The sequence below is a fragment of the Leopardus geoffroyi genome, chromosome A1, assembly GCF_018350155.1.
Source record: "Leopardus geoffroyi isolate Oge1 chromosome A1, O.geoffroyi_Oge1_pat1.0, whole genome shotgun sequence".
In the NCBI taxonomy this organism is placed as follows: Eukaryota; Metazoa; Chordata; class Mammalia; order Carnivora; family Felidae; genus Leopardus; species Leopardus geoffroyi.
In genome coordinates, this window is record NC_059326.1 from 44,775,477 (window position 1) to 44,792,879 (window position 17,403).

General features: G+C 33.0%; 1 protein-coding gene across 2 annotated transcripts in view; it reads right to left on the reverse strand.

Annotated features, from left to right (window-relative positions):
• KLHL1 (kelch like family member 1) overlaps positions 1 to 17,403 on the reverse strand; it is a 360,871-nt gene that overhangs the window by 112,027 nt on the left and 231,441 nt on the right. For both annotated transcript variants that reach the window (XM_045478701.1, XM_045478696.1), the window contains exon 6: positions 8,390 to 8,576. In XM_045478701.1, the coding sequence (XP_045334657.1) occupies positions 8,390 to 8,576 (187 nt within the window). The remainder of the gene's footprint in view (positions 1 to 8,389; positions 8,577 to 17,403) is intronic.

Below are 17,403 nucleotides of genomic sequence, written 5' to 3' on the forward strand. Positions count from 1 at the left end.
GAGAGAGCTAACAAAATACAAAAGCCAGCACTTCCTTAGGAAAGATGTCTACACCTGTGATAGGATCTGGAGCACCTGCCCTTGGCCTACCATAAGGTGGAAGAATGAACCAGAGGCTTTGTGTGAAGTCTGGAGCTTTGAAGAGGACTGACAGGACTTATGTCAGTGGTGCCCCCAGTTCTTGGTTAGAGCTAAACTTGTTGGAGGCAAACATCCCAATTGAGTCCCCTCAAAGCCCGACGAATGAACTATGACTTCAAAATAATATTATCCAACAGTAAAAGAATCAAATTAACAAAAATGAGACTTGTCAGAAACAACAGACAACGCTTAGACTCTCAAACTTTTAAATGTTGAGATTATTCATTACGGAATAGAAAATAAATATGTAAAAACATTTAAATAAATAACGGATGAAATTTAAAAGTAAGATGAGAACATGAAAGATTATTTTATAAATCTCACAAAAGAGAGAATTTTCAGAAATGGACACTGTTGAAATTACAAATCCACAGGGGCCTCTGCATAACCAGGATGGATAAGCTTCTATAAGACTATCTTCATGAGAGTAACCATAAAGTGACAGTTTTAAAATACTCCAAAAATTAGCTGTTTAACGACATTAGAGACTAAAAAAGGCAGCTAACACTTAAGAGGTCAAAGACCCATAGAAGAGATGAGCATTGAAGTGATCTGAACAATTCTTGGTCCTTTTCCCCATAAGAAATGCTGATTCTGGGGCGCCTGGGTGGCGCAGTCGGTTAAGCGTCCGACTTCAGCCAGGTCACGATCTCGCGGTCCGGGAGTTTGAGCCCCGCATCAGGCTCTGGCCTGATGGCTCAGAGCCTGGAGCCTGTTTCCGATTCTGTGTCTCCCTCTCTCTCTGCCCCTCCCCGGTTCATGCTCTGTCTCTCTCTGTCCCAAAAATGAATAAACGTTGAAAAAAAAAAAATTAAAAAAAAAAAAAAGAAATGCTGATTCACAAGCAGCCAGAGACCAAGAGCCCTGGGAATATTCATTGCACAGGCTTTGGCAGTGTCATGGTGCAGGGAAGATACTAAGTGCATGCACTTCTACACAACCAAGGCAGTTAGGACCTCAGCCTCAAAAGAGAGAATGGTGGGGCATTGTTGCTTGTCTTCTCTGTGCATTTGGTCCTAAGACATACCTGATGAGAGGCAAAAATCTAGGCAGAAGATAGAAGCTAAAATGCTAAAAATTAGCTAGGGCTCATTCTTCTGAAAATAAAAGGGTATTCAGGGCCCACAATGGATGAATGGCTCTCATATAGATATTGAAAACAAACTAGGGGTAGAGCAGTCCTCAAAATACTGCATTTTAGTCTCAAATCATCCAATCCTGATTTGGAAGATGGGTTTTCCTCTTACTCAAGTGTCTGCCAAAATGAAAGTAAATTCTCTCTGAGACAATGTAATGTTATTTACAATCTCTATATAGAGGCATCATTTTTCCAGAAATCGCCAAGTATCGCTATGCTATTATTTACAGCAAACTTGTAAAATATTAGCTTTATTCTAAATAAATATAGAAAAAATATTAAAATAAAGAAATTAGGAAAATGAGATGATTACCCCAATGAACTGTTTCTATTGAACTTTATACTATATGATATAGGCAATTAGATCAAGACAATGAAATAGAATTTGGAAAAATAAAAAAGAAGGAACTAATATGTCATTCTATATCATTATATACCTGATTTTATACTTAAGAATTCAGTATATTCAAAACTCAATTATTACTAAGAAAAATATAAAGTTATGTCAAAACATGGGAGCTCATTATGTAATTTTTCTACTATTGTTATGCTAGAAAATTTTTATATTAAGGTCTTTTTGTAAGGCAGAAAATTGGTTTAGAAGACAATCTGGCCCTATGGTATAATTTGGTGATGCTATAAATTCTTATAAACTTTCCAGAAAGAAATTGGCTCATATGTCACAACCACTTTACCTTCCCACCCAGTAATTTTTCATTTGGTAAACTTTATAAAGAACACTCAAAGGTTAGGAATAACTCTTGATGCATGCAGATGCTAATGATCACATCATTTAAAGAAAACAGAATTGGATCCTACCAAGTGTTTAATAATAGGACTAAGCTCAAAGAAGCTGTGGTGTTTCCATATGAGTAAGAATTAGTAAGCTTCTTGATATGATGTATTCTAAAATTTTAATGAAATATAAATTAACATATGTAATATAAATAATGAATAAAAGCAACACAAATAATAATTTCAAGTAGGCTAATAAACCAACATATATTAGAACCTTATCTAGACAAGCACAGAGACCGAGATGAAAACAAATGTAAATAGGTATATCTCTATATAAATGTAAATATATAGTTATGGCTGTACACACTCATACACACACACACGTAGAAATTGGAGAAAAGAGGGGCGCCTGGGTGGCGCAGTCGGTTAAGCATCCGACTTCAGCCAGGTCACGATCTCGCGGTCCGGGAGTTCGAGCCCCGCGTTGGGCTCTGGGCTGATGGCTCAGAGCCTGGAGCCTGTTTCCGATTCTGTGTCTCCCTCTCTCTCTGCCCCTCCCCCGTTCATGCTCTGTCTCTCTCTGTCCCAAAAATAAATAAATGTTGAAAAAAAAATTAAAAAAAAAAAAAAAAAAAAAGAAATTGGAGAAAAGAAATATAGCGTGCTGTTAACAGGGATTGTGCTTAAGTTATAAGCTCATACTTGATTTTTCTTATCTATACTGTTGTAGTTTTATCAGATTTTCAATATGTGGTTTACTAGATTGAAAAAAGTTATCTCCAAAAAAAAAAAAATACTATTTTCTGATAGGTACAAAACCAACCTATTCCTATTTCTAAGGAATTGTCTAGTAATCAGTTAATATCAGAATATATACCCAATAAAGATATTTTCATGCCAATATTTTCCCTTAAACACTATCACCAAATTTTATTTCATAGTTTACATGACTCATACATAAGTCAATTCAACCACTTGAAAGTAAACAATTGGTGTTTTATCTTTATTTTTTCATTTATTTTTTTTTGTAGTTCCCACAAGCAACGAAGTTTTTATTTTTTTTTTTACTTTAATCTGCAATGGCTCTTCCTCAAAATAAATTCATCCAACAGGATGTTGCTTCAGCGATTGTTGTGGTTGTTGTTAACACCTGCTATTGGGATAATGCACGATTCCATTTATTTATTTTTTATTTTTTTTTTATTTTTTGGATGATCATATTTTATTTTTATTTTTATTTTCTTTATTTCCTTTTTTTTTAATATATGAAATTTATTGTCAAATTGGTTTCCATACAACACCCAGTGCTCATCCCAAAAGGTGCCCTCCTCAATACCCATCACCCACCCTCCCCTCCCTCCCACCCCCCATCAACCCTCAGTTTGTTCTCAGTTTTTAACAGTCTCTTATGCTTTGGCTCTCTCCCACTCTAACCTCTTTTTTCTTTTTTCCTTCCCCTCCCCCATGGGTTTCTGTTAAGTTTCTCAGGATCCACATAAGAGTGAAACCATATGGTATCTGTCTTTCTCTGTATGGCTTATTTCACTTAGCATCACACTCTCCAGTTCCATCCACGTTGCTACAAAAGGCCATATTTCATTTTTTCTCATTGCCACGTAATATTCCATTGTGTATATAAACCACAATTTCTTTATCCATTCATCAGTTGATGGACATTTAGGCTCTTTCCATAATTTGGCTATTGTTGAGAGTGCTGCTATAAACATTGGGGTACAAGTGCCCCTATGCATCAGTACTCCTGTATCCCTTGGATAAATTCCTAGCAGTGCTATTGCTGGGTCATAGGGTAGGTCTATTTTTAATTTTCTAAGGAACCTCCACACTGCTTTCCAGAGCGGCTGCACCAGTTTGCATTCCCACCAACAGTGCAAGAGGGTTCCCGTTTCTCCACATCCTCTCCAGCATCTATAGTCTCCTGATTTGTTCATTTTGGCCACTCTGACTGGCATGAGGTGATATCTGAGTGTGGTGTTTTATCTTTAAATCAACCTTTTTAAAAAAATTTATGATGATTACTGTGTGATTTTTAATAAATTTCTTAGCAAAACACCCAATTGATCAATACAACTCACTGCACTGATTTAAATCTGTATTTGATTTCAGTTGACACCATTTAAAGAAAATCAGTCTCCTTATAAAAACAGCTTATGATTATTGCCTTTTTAAAAATTATATTTAATTTTATGTCTCCTCATTTCTCAATTCATAGTAGAACAAATATGAATACATATAATAATGTTTTAATTGAATTTAAAATGTGCTATATATTGCTATGTTCTTAAATATTTAGTTTTCAGTATTTTTCTGTTATAAAAGTGAATTAAATCATGCTTTCTAAAACACTGCAAACTTCTATTTATGGCTTGAGTCTTTTTTCTCATTTGATTCATCATTTTTGATGTTCATTTGAACATCAAAAATGAACATTTTTGAATGTTCATATTAGCATAAAAGGTACTTACCATATATATATCATGATATAAATATAAATGTCATTTATATGAATATCTTTTTGTCTTCTTCCCATCCCTGTGCCGTATCACCATTATTTCACAGCACCCTGATAGTCTCATGTCTCCGAAGTTCCTACATGCCTTGGCCTTATTCCACATGATTAGGAAGGTCAGACCAGGTTTCTGCTGAGTCCCTTGGGAGTCCCTTTGAAACATGTTGTCCAACATGTTTCCATGTTGTCCAACATGTTTCCATGTTGTCCAACTCATGAAACAGGAGTCCAACATGAAACATGTTGGAATGCCTTGTGTTTTATACTTTAACCTCTTTACATAATACTTCATCTCATTTAATGAATATAATTTTTACAGAAATGGATATAATACTGAGAAAGAGTAAAGTATACTAGAGATTTTAAGTGACACTCTTGCATTTGAATAGGCACCCCCTGATTTCAAAGGCTGCTTAACCAGCCTTTCAAGACCTCTGTAGCTACAAATCAGAATTGATCCTGTAAAGTGCCTCACTGAAGCCTACTGTGTCTCTCCTTCACTACCATGCTTTCATTTCCCTACTGACTATAATTCAGCCATAAGGGATTTCACTCCATTTTTTGGAAGATGTCACTTTTCTTCAACACTAAACATTCACCTTTCATGTACCTACAGTCTGGAACTCCCCACCAAGACCAACCTCTCATTCCAACAATGTGCTAAACTAATGCATAATAGTTCTTTAGATTTCTGCTGGGGAAACGACAACAACCACAACGAAAGAGCAGACATGTTCTGTGTACTTCCTTACTTTTCTAGACTAGACCAGGTTTGCTCTTCAGCCATTATGCTCCTTCCACCTGCAATTCCCTTTTTATAACATTCGTTTCATTTGGGTGTTTGTTTACTATTTGTTTCCCCAGATTAACTTGGTAGCTCTGTGAAGTAGGAGTTATATTCATAATGTTCACCGTGGTACACAAGTTCTTAATGCAGAGCCTGGCACAAAATAGATGTACAAAACCTGTGCATCAGCACTGAATGTGTACACATATGATTATAAGAAGAAGGAACAGAGAAAACCATGCTCTCAATTTTCATATCTATGGAGAATCTGCAAGTGTTGTACCCATAGTTTATCTATCTCATGTGATGTCATCTTAATCTCAGGAATTATGGAGCTGAAGAGGAATCCAACAAAATGTTTATATAGCCCTATATATAGCACAATATAAATGTGTAAATAATTTCAAAAATGCCACACTGAGTGTTATGTATTGTTACTTTTCAAAATAATCACGCTAAGTAAATTCCAAATTTTTTGCTGTAGTTTTTTTTCTTTTGATGTTTTTTGCATTTTATTCCATTTTTATTATCTTTCAAGAAAACACAATTTAAAGATAAAATCTTAATGCTTATTTAAAGATTATACAAGTTAATAAGGTGTAGAAATCACTATTAAAGCAGTAAAAGCATGATGCAAATAGGAGGGATTACCTTGAAAATGGTCTATTTGCCCTTTAAATCCCTTGAAACATTGGGCTTTTATATGTTTCTGCTTCACTAGGAAAAAAAGGATCTCTGAGGTTTGGTATTAAATTTTAGATTTGTATCTAAGTTTATGGGATATTAATATCTGATTCCTATAGGGCTAAGGATATGGTAAAAATTCCTAAAGGTTCCCTCAAATAATTTTTTTCTGTTGTATTGCTGATTTAATCTGGCATATCTTTTGAAACCTGTATTGTCACATTCTTTTACACCTCTATCTTACTGAATATGTGTAACGATAAGTAAATTGTTGGTATTTTCAATTCTAAAGTGAAAGAAAACTCAGAATCATTAAGAAAGATCAATTTTTAAAGAATTTCTTCAATCTCAAAGACTGCTGAGAGAAATTCAAATGCTGGCAACAGTTTAACTCAGTAGACTCCATAGTCTCATATTCTTCTATGCTATAACAACGTGAAATCACCAGATTTAAAAATTCAAATTCAGTCACGCCCTTTCGTTCTTTAATAGTACAGTAATTTTTTTAAATATTCTTTTTTTTAAATTAATTTATTTATTTTGAGAGAGATGGAGACAGTGTGAGTTGGGGAGGGGCAGAGTGAGAGGGAGACGGAATCCCAAGCAGGCTCAGCACTCCTGGCACAGAGCCTGACCCAGGGCTTGAACTCATGACACTGTAAGATCATGACCTGAGCTGACACCAAGAGCTGAACACTTAACCAACTGAACCACCCAGGTGCCCCGATAGTATAGTAATTTTTGTATCTATTTTAATTTAAGTTTATTATTCAGCCTTCATCAGAAACAAAACAGATTCAATAAATATTCCTCCTCTGCCTCTCCCTCCTCTTCCTCCTCCTCTTCCTCTTCCCCAACTCCTTCCCCTGCTCCTCCTCTTCTTTGTAGTCTTCTTCTTTAGAAAAAAAAAATATCATGTGCATATTTTCAAGTGGAATGGTTCTTTTATGGGCACTCTTTCTGTAGAATACAGTGTTCTTTATTATTTATTTATTTATTTATTTATTTATTTATTTATTTATTTTACAGAGAGAGAGAGAGAGAGCAGGGAAGGAGCAGAGGGAGAAGAAGAGAGAATCTTAAGTGGGCTCAATGTCCAGTGCAGAGCCCAACTGGGGGCAGGCTCTCAAGACCCTGGGATCATGACCTGAGCCAAAATCAAGAGTCAGATGCTCACCTGACTGAGCCACCCAGACACCTCTAACACAGTGTTCTTTACAAAAATAATCACTCATTTGACTTTAAAATTTGAAACATCATAAAACCACCACATATACATATATGTGTACTCATATATATGCATATATAAATATAAATTACCTAGTGCTCATTTAATGTGATGGCTATGAAAAATCAATGTCCCAGTAAACAGAAATTAAACTTGTCAAAAAATAAACAAGTGAACACCATCTAACAGCCAGCCACAAGATATCTTCATGACAGACAAAATATGGGAATATGTATCTTCCCTAAATTATTTCCCTTTAGCTGCTGATTTGGGATCTCAATTCACAATGGTGGAAATAAGTTTTGTTGCTTCCCTCTAATTCTTTAATAACAAATATATTTAATAGAGATTGAACATGTGACCACACTCTGTCGTTGCCAACTTTTATGTGTATATTAAATGTATGGTGGATAATTATATCACTTACCAAATACAAACATATGACAGTTACGTTATTTGTCTTGTGAACTCACAACATAAGATAAGCTGAAGAAGATAAATACTCATTGATCTTTTTCCACTAATTACAGAAAAGAATGAGACTTTCAAATGTATGTGTTCAACTTTTAAATGAATCATTCAATTCCCTTTGAACAGCAAAGTTGGTAATCACAGTTAAATTTATAAAATATAACTGTCACAGTCATTACATTTGTTTATAGTTGTCTATTTATTTGCCAGGCTTCTGTGTAAGATTCCAAATGCGTCAAAAACAGAAACTCTCTTCTTCATAATATTGCTTTTAGCAAGCATGTACCTGGAATGTTATATTTCTTTTACTTAGAATTGAAATATAATTGTCAATATATCCAATCAATTATTTGGCCTGTGTTTGTAAGTAAGTGTTTTAAGTCCCCTTTTCATTTCATATGAAGCCTGGCACATAATGCACAAGAGATAAAGGATTTAAAGATGAATAAAAAGCAAAAGCAGCAACTACAGCTGAAAATAAGAGATGTTCTTTTAATTTTCCCCTTAATCTTAAATCTTAATGTGTAAAGCATGTGAGGTTTATTGGTATTATACAGATTGCAATATTAAAATTGTGACATGGTCTGATACAGGTTGTATTATATATAGATCAAGAAATGTAAAAACAAAACAAACAAAACAAACAACCCCCCCAAGAAACAAAGAATTGTATACCTTTGTTGTTATCCATTCCTCCTACAGCATACAGAGTTCCAACTGTAGATTTTCTAGGTTTAGTTCTTGGACTTTGCATTAAAGTTCTTCTTTCTGGCAATAGATGATATTTCATTGCTTCCAGAATCAGTTTTTGACATTCCAGATCATTCTTAAATAATGCATGGTTTTCTAAGTCAGCCAATATCTGTGAATAATACACAATTACTGTTAATAATATTTTTTATAGGAATGAGTATATGACATCAGAAGTTAAAATTAGAAGCCTAATGCCTATGATTTTACCCCTATATTGAGAAAAATGCAAAATGTAATAGGAATTAATTACATTGACAGAAAACATGAGTAAAATGGAAGGCTTCCATGAGAAACAGAATGGATTTTATTTTCTATTCAATACTATTTATTGTCATTTAATTACATGGGTGGTAAAGAAACTTCTAGAAATCACTTTTTCCATTCCCTTTCCTCTTATGAAACCTGATTATAAATTGAATATAGTTGCCTCTGTTGGCCATAAGGCTGTGTGGGAAAAGAAATTAAAAAATAACCTTCAACAAATTGCATTAACAATCTTCATAAATATATATTTATTTTAAGATATCTCAGGTATAGTTTAAAATCCTTTCGAATACAAAAAATCAATAAAAATGAAAACAATTCTCTTTATCTCTTTAAGTTTGCAAGCAGTTGGAAAGTCGTATAGTAGGCAAAGTTTCCAACAGTGAAACTAAGAACTTTTATACCAAAAATCTAGCACCTGAAGGAGGGTAGAGTAAGACCAGCTGTTTGAAGCTATATTATGTTTTTCTTTTGCTACACCAGAGTTTCATTCCCCCAAATGCTTCCGTGTACATTTCTTTGAACACATCCATTGTCTCTCTTATTTTCTTCTTCCTCTGTTGTTCTTTATCTTCTCTTTCTTTTTCTTTCTTTCTTTCTTTCTTTCTTTCTTTCTTTCTTTCTTTCTTTCTTTTTCTTTTTTCTTTCTTTCTTTTACTATTTCAGTATCACTTTCTCTTTCCTAATGAATCAATATTTCATTTCAAATGACAGTTAAATCTGTCACACATATTTAGAAAAATTAATAAGTTGAAAATTTAATATTGACTCACTGACCTTTTCTTACCCATCAGTAAGAAACTTGACAATATCTGTACTCAAATATGTACTGAGTGAATAAGTTAGTATATGATGGCAGCATATAATTAATTAATTTTAACATTATAATTTTAACCTTAATTAAGTAAATTTATTTAGCCATCACATGACACATAAATTGTTGGAGATGACAGGAAGAATATAAAACAAATAAGATAACTTAAATGACATGTAGGAAAGGTAACATAAAAGTTCTGAGGGTGAATAAGGAATGTAATATATTAGTTTCCTGATGCTTTGGAATATTGAAAGAAGATGTTCAATTAAATTCTTGGCTACATTGCACTTTTTGTACACTGAAATCTTAGTGTTGACTTCCTATCCACCTTCATTTTAAACACTAAACAAGAAAAACAAAAAAAATAAATTTAATGGTATGGAATAGGATAGAATATCTCTAATGGATGTTTTAAAAGGACTACTGTTTTTCTCTTTCAGTAATTAAAAAAAAAATTTTTTTGACCGGCAAAGAGAATATCTATTTCTAACGAGACCCTAATGGTCTTTATAAAGTAAATGGAAAAAAAGTATTTTGATATAGCTTTTGGTCATCTCTGTATCAAAGAATATTTTTCTACATCTAAGCCTTTTCCTTTCTTTAAAAGGAAAACAATTAGCTTTTCCAGTGATAAATGTATATATTGCTGAAGTTGGCTCCCATAAATTCTACTCTCCCTTTTTCACTGTTTTGGAGAAACATGGGGTTAGTTGACCATAAGAAACTTTCTTTTATTAGGAGCACACTCTAGGAATATCTTATCCAGATAAACAGTTAAATACCAAATAAAAGGGGAAAAAAGAAGCACATTCAAAAGATAGTGCTTCATTTCTGTGTTTGTGTCTTGGAAATCTATAACTCATAATCAAAAAGTTTAACTGGAAATTTGAGGCTTAGGTTTTAGATAAATGGATTCATGACATAGATGGAAATATTTGCAAATTTTAACATATGAGTACAAAGTGCCATTTGCATTAAAATAGAGTTCATAGACTATTTCCAATATGCAAATGACTCTTAACTAATTACAGTGGATTAGTTTTAGTTTAAAAATATCTCTATGCCTTCTTTTTTAATTTTATCACCATGTAAAAATAATGTTCAATATTTTAATAAATATAAGATTTGGGTTTAAAAATATTATAAAATATTATAAATTGTTCATTTCAAAGTATAACAAGGAAGATATACAAAATAAAACTAAAACTTGTAATTTATTTCTATAAAATAACCAAGGTATCCTGTACTTTGTTTTTTCCTTTTATTAACAAAACATTGCTTAAATTTTCTTAATTGTGGCATGCCTCTAATCATTTGACAAAGTTTTTTATTTTAAAAGAAATTGAGCAGCACCTGGGTGGCTCAGTTGGTTAAGTGTCTGACGTTTGAATTTGACTCAGGTCATGATCTCATGGTGGTGACATACAGTTCCATGCTGGGGTCTGTGCTAAGTGTGGAGCCTCCTTGGAGTTCTCTCTCTCACTCTCTCTCTCTGCCTCTCCCCCACACATGTGCACTCTCTCTCTATCAAAATAAATAAATATTTAAAAAATTGAATTCTTCATAATCACTTTTACTTTATTATTGTGTATTTTCAAATTATGACTTGTAATTATTGCTTATGAATACTATGTGTCTCTGATTATGTCCTCTGACAACACTTTTTAGCATTATTATTTCATTTCAAATTAAGACACAAATTCAGAATAATATAATGGTTAAGCTGTCTTTTAAACTTGAACTATCTTTAGATTTCCTAAATTAATCCAAAATTAACACCATTCACTCTTCCCTATAAAATGAAAAATAGTTTTTTTTTCATATTCTTCCATTTTTAATGAATCCTACACTATTGTGAAATACCATCTTTGTCAAATTTAGAAAATATATCAATGTATTTCAATAATTGTGTACTACTTAGAAACATACTCATGTTTATACAAGAATTTGTACAATAGGGTGCCTGGGTGGCTCAGTTGGTTAGGCGTCCAACTTCAGCTCAGGTCATGATCTCACTGTTCATGGGTTCAAGCCCAGTGTTGGGCTCTGTGCTGACAGCTTAGAGCCTGGAGCCTGCTTTGGATTCTGTGTCTCCCTCTCTCTCTGCCCCTCATCCACTCATGCTTTCTCTCTCTCTCTCTCTCTCTCTCACACAAAAATAAACATTTAAAAAAGTTTAAAAAAAAAGAAAGAATTTGTACAATAATTGTCTACAAATTAGTCTATTCCTCAGATTACTACCTATCAATACTCCCCCTAATGAAGGAAAATCATAATATAATTTATTTTATAATTTAAAAAGTTTTTAGGACATTTCACAAAATCTGCATTGTTAGTATATTCTTACACTGAGAACAATCATTGACTACATCATTATAAATTAATTGTGTATTACACCTCAAGAAAAGATTTTACTCTCTACAAACAATAACATTTCAAAATATTTTGTCATCTAGAAGTAATTTGAGAAATCAAAATATCCTGAGACTAAAAAAGAAGGGCAACATAAGGTATATTGACAATTAACATTACATAAAAATCTAATGGGTTGATCCTTGGATCTGTGTCAGCTAAGCAGCCACTTTGCAAATAAGTCTTATCTCCAAACAACCTTGGTAGGTTTTCCTTGTGATGAAGTAATGATCTGCAAGTTAATGGTAAGCCTGTAGCTGCAGAATAGAACGTGGTCAAGAAACATGTATGATAGTCAGATTGACTACTATGAAAAATCAGAATAATCTATCTATTAATAGCTAGCATTCTCAAAATAACTTGTTACAACATTACAGTTGCCAGAAATGTCATGAATTTTGATTAGATATATTTTTGCAATTGTGTATATTAAAACATTATTAATTTCTTTTTGCATACTCTTCTTAAAGTTCCATTGGCTTTATTACTAATTACCCTTTGGGGAAAAATACAAATTCAATTTTTAAAACAATGTTTATTTAAAATGACCATTACATTTGTAATTAAAGCACAAATAATTTGATTGTTGATGGTTTGAGGAATTGAACAACATGCTTAAAATAGCCACATGTCTAGCAACATGAAAATATTGATGAATGTTTAATCCCATATGTTTACACATAGACACTCCTCAACTGCACTTTTCCAAGAGTATTATAGGAATTTATTTTAAATGCCTTCAATAAATTCAAATTATGACTCTAAAAGTATTACTTCATGAAAATGGAATGCATTATTTAAGTACCTAGAGTTTGCATTGTTTTGCCAGCCTTCAAATAAGAAAATAGAATAATTATAATATGATGCAGAAAAAAGTTGTCTCCTCTCTGCATATTTTAACTTTATATGTCAAAGAAATTAATCTCTTGGTTAGAATCTTTGTCATGATTCTTTGCACTAAATCACATGTATGGATATTTCCTTAACATTATAAATAACTGTCTCATATAATAAGCAAACAAAATGAAATGCATAGATTTATTTGTGCTTCATGACCTACTCTTATTACATACAGGGCATACTCCTCTAATTTTGTAGTAAAAGTCAAAATATTTATATTATAAAAATTTGAATTATACATAGACTTTTTAAAATACCATAAAATAATGCCAGTTAGGAGATATAATTTACAGTAATGTGTTCTTATGATGTTAATGGCTAGAAAAAGGGAGAGTAATAACTGCATGAATGAAGACATACTTTGAAAGGCAAGGTGACTAACAGGATCTATACAAAACTTAGCAAATACATCTATACTTTCTATCTGGTCAGGGAGTGCACTGGAATATGGAATGCAATGTTGAAAAAACAGCTAAAGAAAGATAAATTTAAACCTCCTATGGACCAAAGGAAGTATTAACTCTTCTAACACTGTGTCCTTTGGCTATCAAGGTTATGAAAACATTCTCACATTCATAACAGTGTGACAAAATTCCATATATCTCATGTTATTTCATAATATTTCAAACTTTTGTTTTGCTACCAGAGGTTGTGCTAAAGAAAATCTATTCACGTTATCTGAATCTATAAACCAAAATTGATTCCATTAAAAGTGACAGTCCTTAGAGAACAAGTGACAGTCTCCTACAGTCTTTCAAGTTTATTGCTTGACAAAATGAATAGGATGAATGATAAAATATTATGATATACTGTAAGCTGCAAGAAAGTAAATGATTTTCTACTTCAATATCTTATAAATAGGTCTGATACAAATAAATTTTCAGGTGTTTTTATTAAGCAGTTTATAAGATGGAGAAACAATGATTTAATAGGCACACTTAGTGGTGAATAAGCCCCGTGCTTGTTTAATAGTCAATATAAGGTGTTGGTGAGAGGGGAGAGTAAGTTATCAGAAAACTTTGTAGCAACCTAAGAAATAGTGAAGCTTGTAGGTCGAGTTGTTCCACTTTGCAAGGGAAAATATAAACTGTCTCATGCCAGAGAGATTTTCTGCAGATTTCCTCCCTTTCAGATAGATTTTCGAAGACATAGAGGGAAGAAAATGGACAATTACATGAAAGCTTGGCAATAGAAGTTAGTTGGTGCACCAATGCCAACAACGCTTCATCAGCTATTATTTGAGTATCTGCTGTGACTGGAACAGCCTAAGCTTGTGTAAGAGTAACTAATCAACTATAGCCGGAATATCAATCTTCTGCCTGAAAGAAACTCATTGATATGAGTAGAGAGATCCTTATATTACATTTAAAATCCCATTTATATCTGTTGAGAAGAATTTTGGCAAAGGAAAGAATCATGACATATTAAGAGATGGAAATACCTTCTCATCTTTTCTGCAAGCATAATCACTATTCTGGCTAAACTACTTGAAAATATTATTTATATTTTAAAATAAATGAGAAAGCGGATACAGTACAGCTTCTATGTCTCCTCCTGTGCTGTCATTTCAAAAGGAAAACACAAATTACTGACACACTAAAGCTTACATCAGTTACATCTGAATAATTCTTGCTCAAGTATTTGAGGAATGAGAGGAAACCATCTACAAAATAAGGATCAGGTTAATTAATTTTATTCTGAACACAGGATATTTTCAATTCTGAATATTTGATTGCCTTAAGATGAAAAGTAATTGGCTAGGCTGACAGTACAAATAGAGAAGAATAATGACATGATCACAAGTAGAGCTCATAAAATTAATTCAAATGATAGTTTTTATTAGTGACAAATGAGATGGGTTTTATGCTGCTATAATTTATGATTATTAGTTATTTAACATGGATTTGCTTTTCCATAGGTAGTTTGAAAGCTCAAAATTTCAAAAAACTGAAATAAGTGATTCTGTGCCCTGCATGAACATCATCTTCATCCAGAAAAATTTCATTGCATTCTAGGTAATCTCTGGACCTTTCATTCATTCATTCATTCATTCATTCATTTAATATTCAGTCAGAACCTATTTTGTGCCAAGTGCTGTAATAGGCACCTGTTTGCCTTCAGTCTCTCTCACCACGAATCTATTCTATCAAGTCTACCTTCCTCCCCGCCCCTTACAACACTTTTGTTAATTTACTCATATCTAGCTATATTCTACAGCATGCATTAGTTTATTATTGTTTCCAGGACATTATTCAGCCTTCTCAGACTAGCAGGACAAAAATTGTGTAATACAACTGTATTTTAGCTATTCCATCACTCTCTAAGATACCTTATGTATATTTTTCTGGATTTCATACTTTAGCTCTTCAGACCTCTTTCTTCTCATCTGACTGGATCCCACCTTTTTAAAAAATAATATTGGTAATGTCTTTTCCCTCTAGGTCTTCTATTAAAATAGACACAATTATCAGAGTTTGGTGTACATTCTATTACTTCCATGAGTACTACCTAATTAAGTGGCTGAGGCCACAACTGACACAATTTGTTTTTATTGATCATATTGGACTTTAATCAGTTGCCATCTGTGTAGTCATTCAAGGGCTTCAGATGCATGCTAGTCATAAACTTGTAAGAAATCAGGAAAAAATGTCTGCTACCTCTTGTTGGGTACAACTAGCAAGGTTATAGGCTCCTAGGAATTGCTCAGTAACTATTTAAGGGATTGAATATTTACTCTGATTAGACTATTAATTTATTTTAAATAACATTTATAGCATTGAAGTTTGAAAATAGATAATGTATAGGCAGAGATATATTCAATATCATTGCAAATTACATGCATAAATTAATTGTCTGTACAAATATTTATGGTCTTGGAGCACCAGGTGGCTCAGTTAATTAAGCGTCTGACTTCGGCTCAGGTCTTAATCTTGGTATTTGTGAGTTCTAGCCTGCATTTGGCTCTCTGCTGCCAGTGAGGAGCCTGCTTCGGATCCTCTACCTTCCTCTCTCTCTGCCCCTCCCCAGCTTACGCTTCCTCTCTCTCAAAAATAAAATAAGCATTAGAAAAACAAAACAAATATTTATGCTCTTTCAGAAACATCTTTGCTTAACAATCAACCAAATATTTACATTTCTAAATAATTTATCTTTGATTCAGCTGATGGCTTGCTTATTTCTAGTCATAGTCAATAGCAAAACTCCATTGCACAAATAATTTGGGCTCTTGAACATTATGTAAGGTGATTTGACTTGTCACTAAGGAACATTGAGCTTGGATGTTCCACTAACAATTCAAACTCACTCATTTAAATCTGAACTTATTCTTTACCATTACCATTCTTCTTTCTGTATTGACTCATGCCTTCTATCTCTTATTGATGGATGACAGTATTTCTTTACCTGTACATCTGTTTAAACTACTATTTAAGCTGATTCAAACTTTTGGAAAATACAGTATATGAATAAAAAATATCCCCAAATGTGTTTTCTTTACTGAGATCCCTCGATAATTCAATCTTTAATCCATTGATAATTCTATTTAGAAAAGTTTATCTTCTCACTCAAGCCCACTCCAAAGAGTCATTAAATATTGTTGATTATTACAATACTGCCTGAGATCCTTCCATTCCGCTATTCTCTTCCCTTTCCGAAAGCCACTTTGCTTGTTGATATGAACTCTTTTCTGAATTTTTGAGAAAGATTAAAAATTTTAATTCTTGTATGTGACATAAGAAATCATATGCAGAATCTAGACTACTCCTACATCGTGTCCTAAAACATATGCATTCACCATTTACTGTCTTATTGTCTTGTTTTCATTCCTTGCATTAAAATTGGAAGTATTTCTTAAGTATTTCCACTTAGTTCAGGCTCATATCTCACTGTACTTCCAGACCAACCTTCTGCTTTGATAACGCTGTTCTATTTGCTACCCCCCACTTGAGCTTTTTCTTTATTGCATCTTTAATGTGATTTTTCACCTTGGAACTACCTGAGTCTCAGTTGAGTGTTCTTGTTTTATCTGTGTTTTCAATGAAAAAAACTTCCTCTATCTTTTCATATACAAATGAATTTCCTTAGGACTTAGACTTGATCTGTAATTTCCTTATTTCATTATTTAGTACTCTTTTGCTTGTACTTAGTAATTGCCAGCAGAAAAATACACTGTTTTTATCTTGCTATTATGGTTCTGTATGTAGCTGTTTCAATCTTAAATGTTAACTGTATTTATTTGAATTTTAAAGGTAAAATCTGGAGGAGTATAACTTTCTAAAATTCTGTTGTCATCTTATTTTGCAAAAAGATAATTGGAAAAGGACATGTTAAAATGTATGCAGATTTCTCATGAAAAACCATTATTACATTTTTGCTTCTTTTAGCTCTTTCACACACACACACACACACACACACACACACACACACACACACTTCTGATTGGGAAATAACAGATCATAGCAGTTAGCAAGCCATCTCTGTGAGGAATCAGGCACAGACTCAAATTGGGAAGAATGTATATTGCACATTTGTGCTTTGTGAGGAC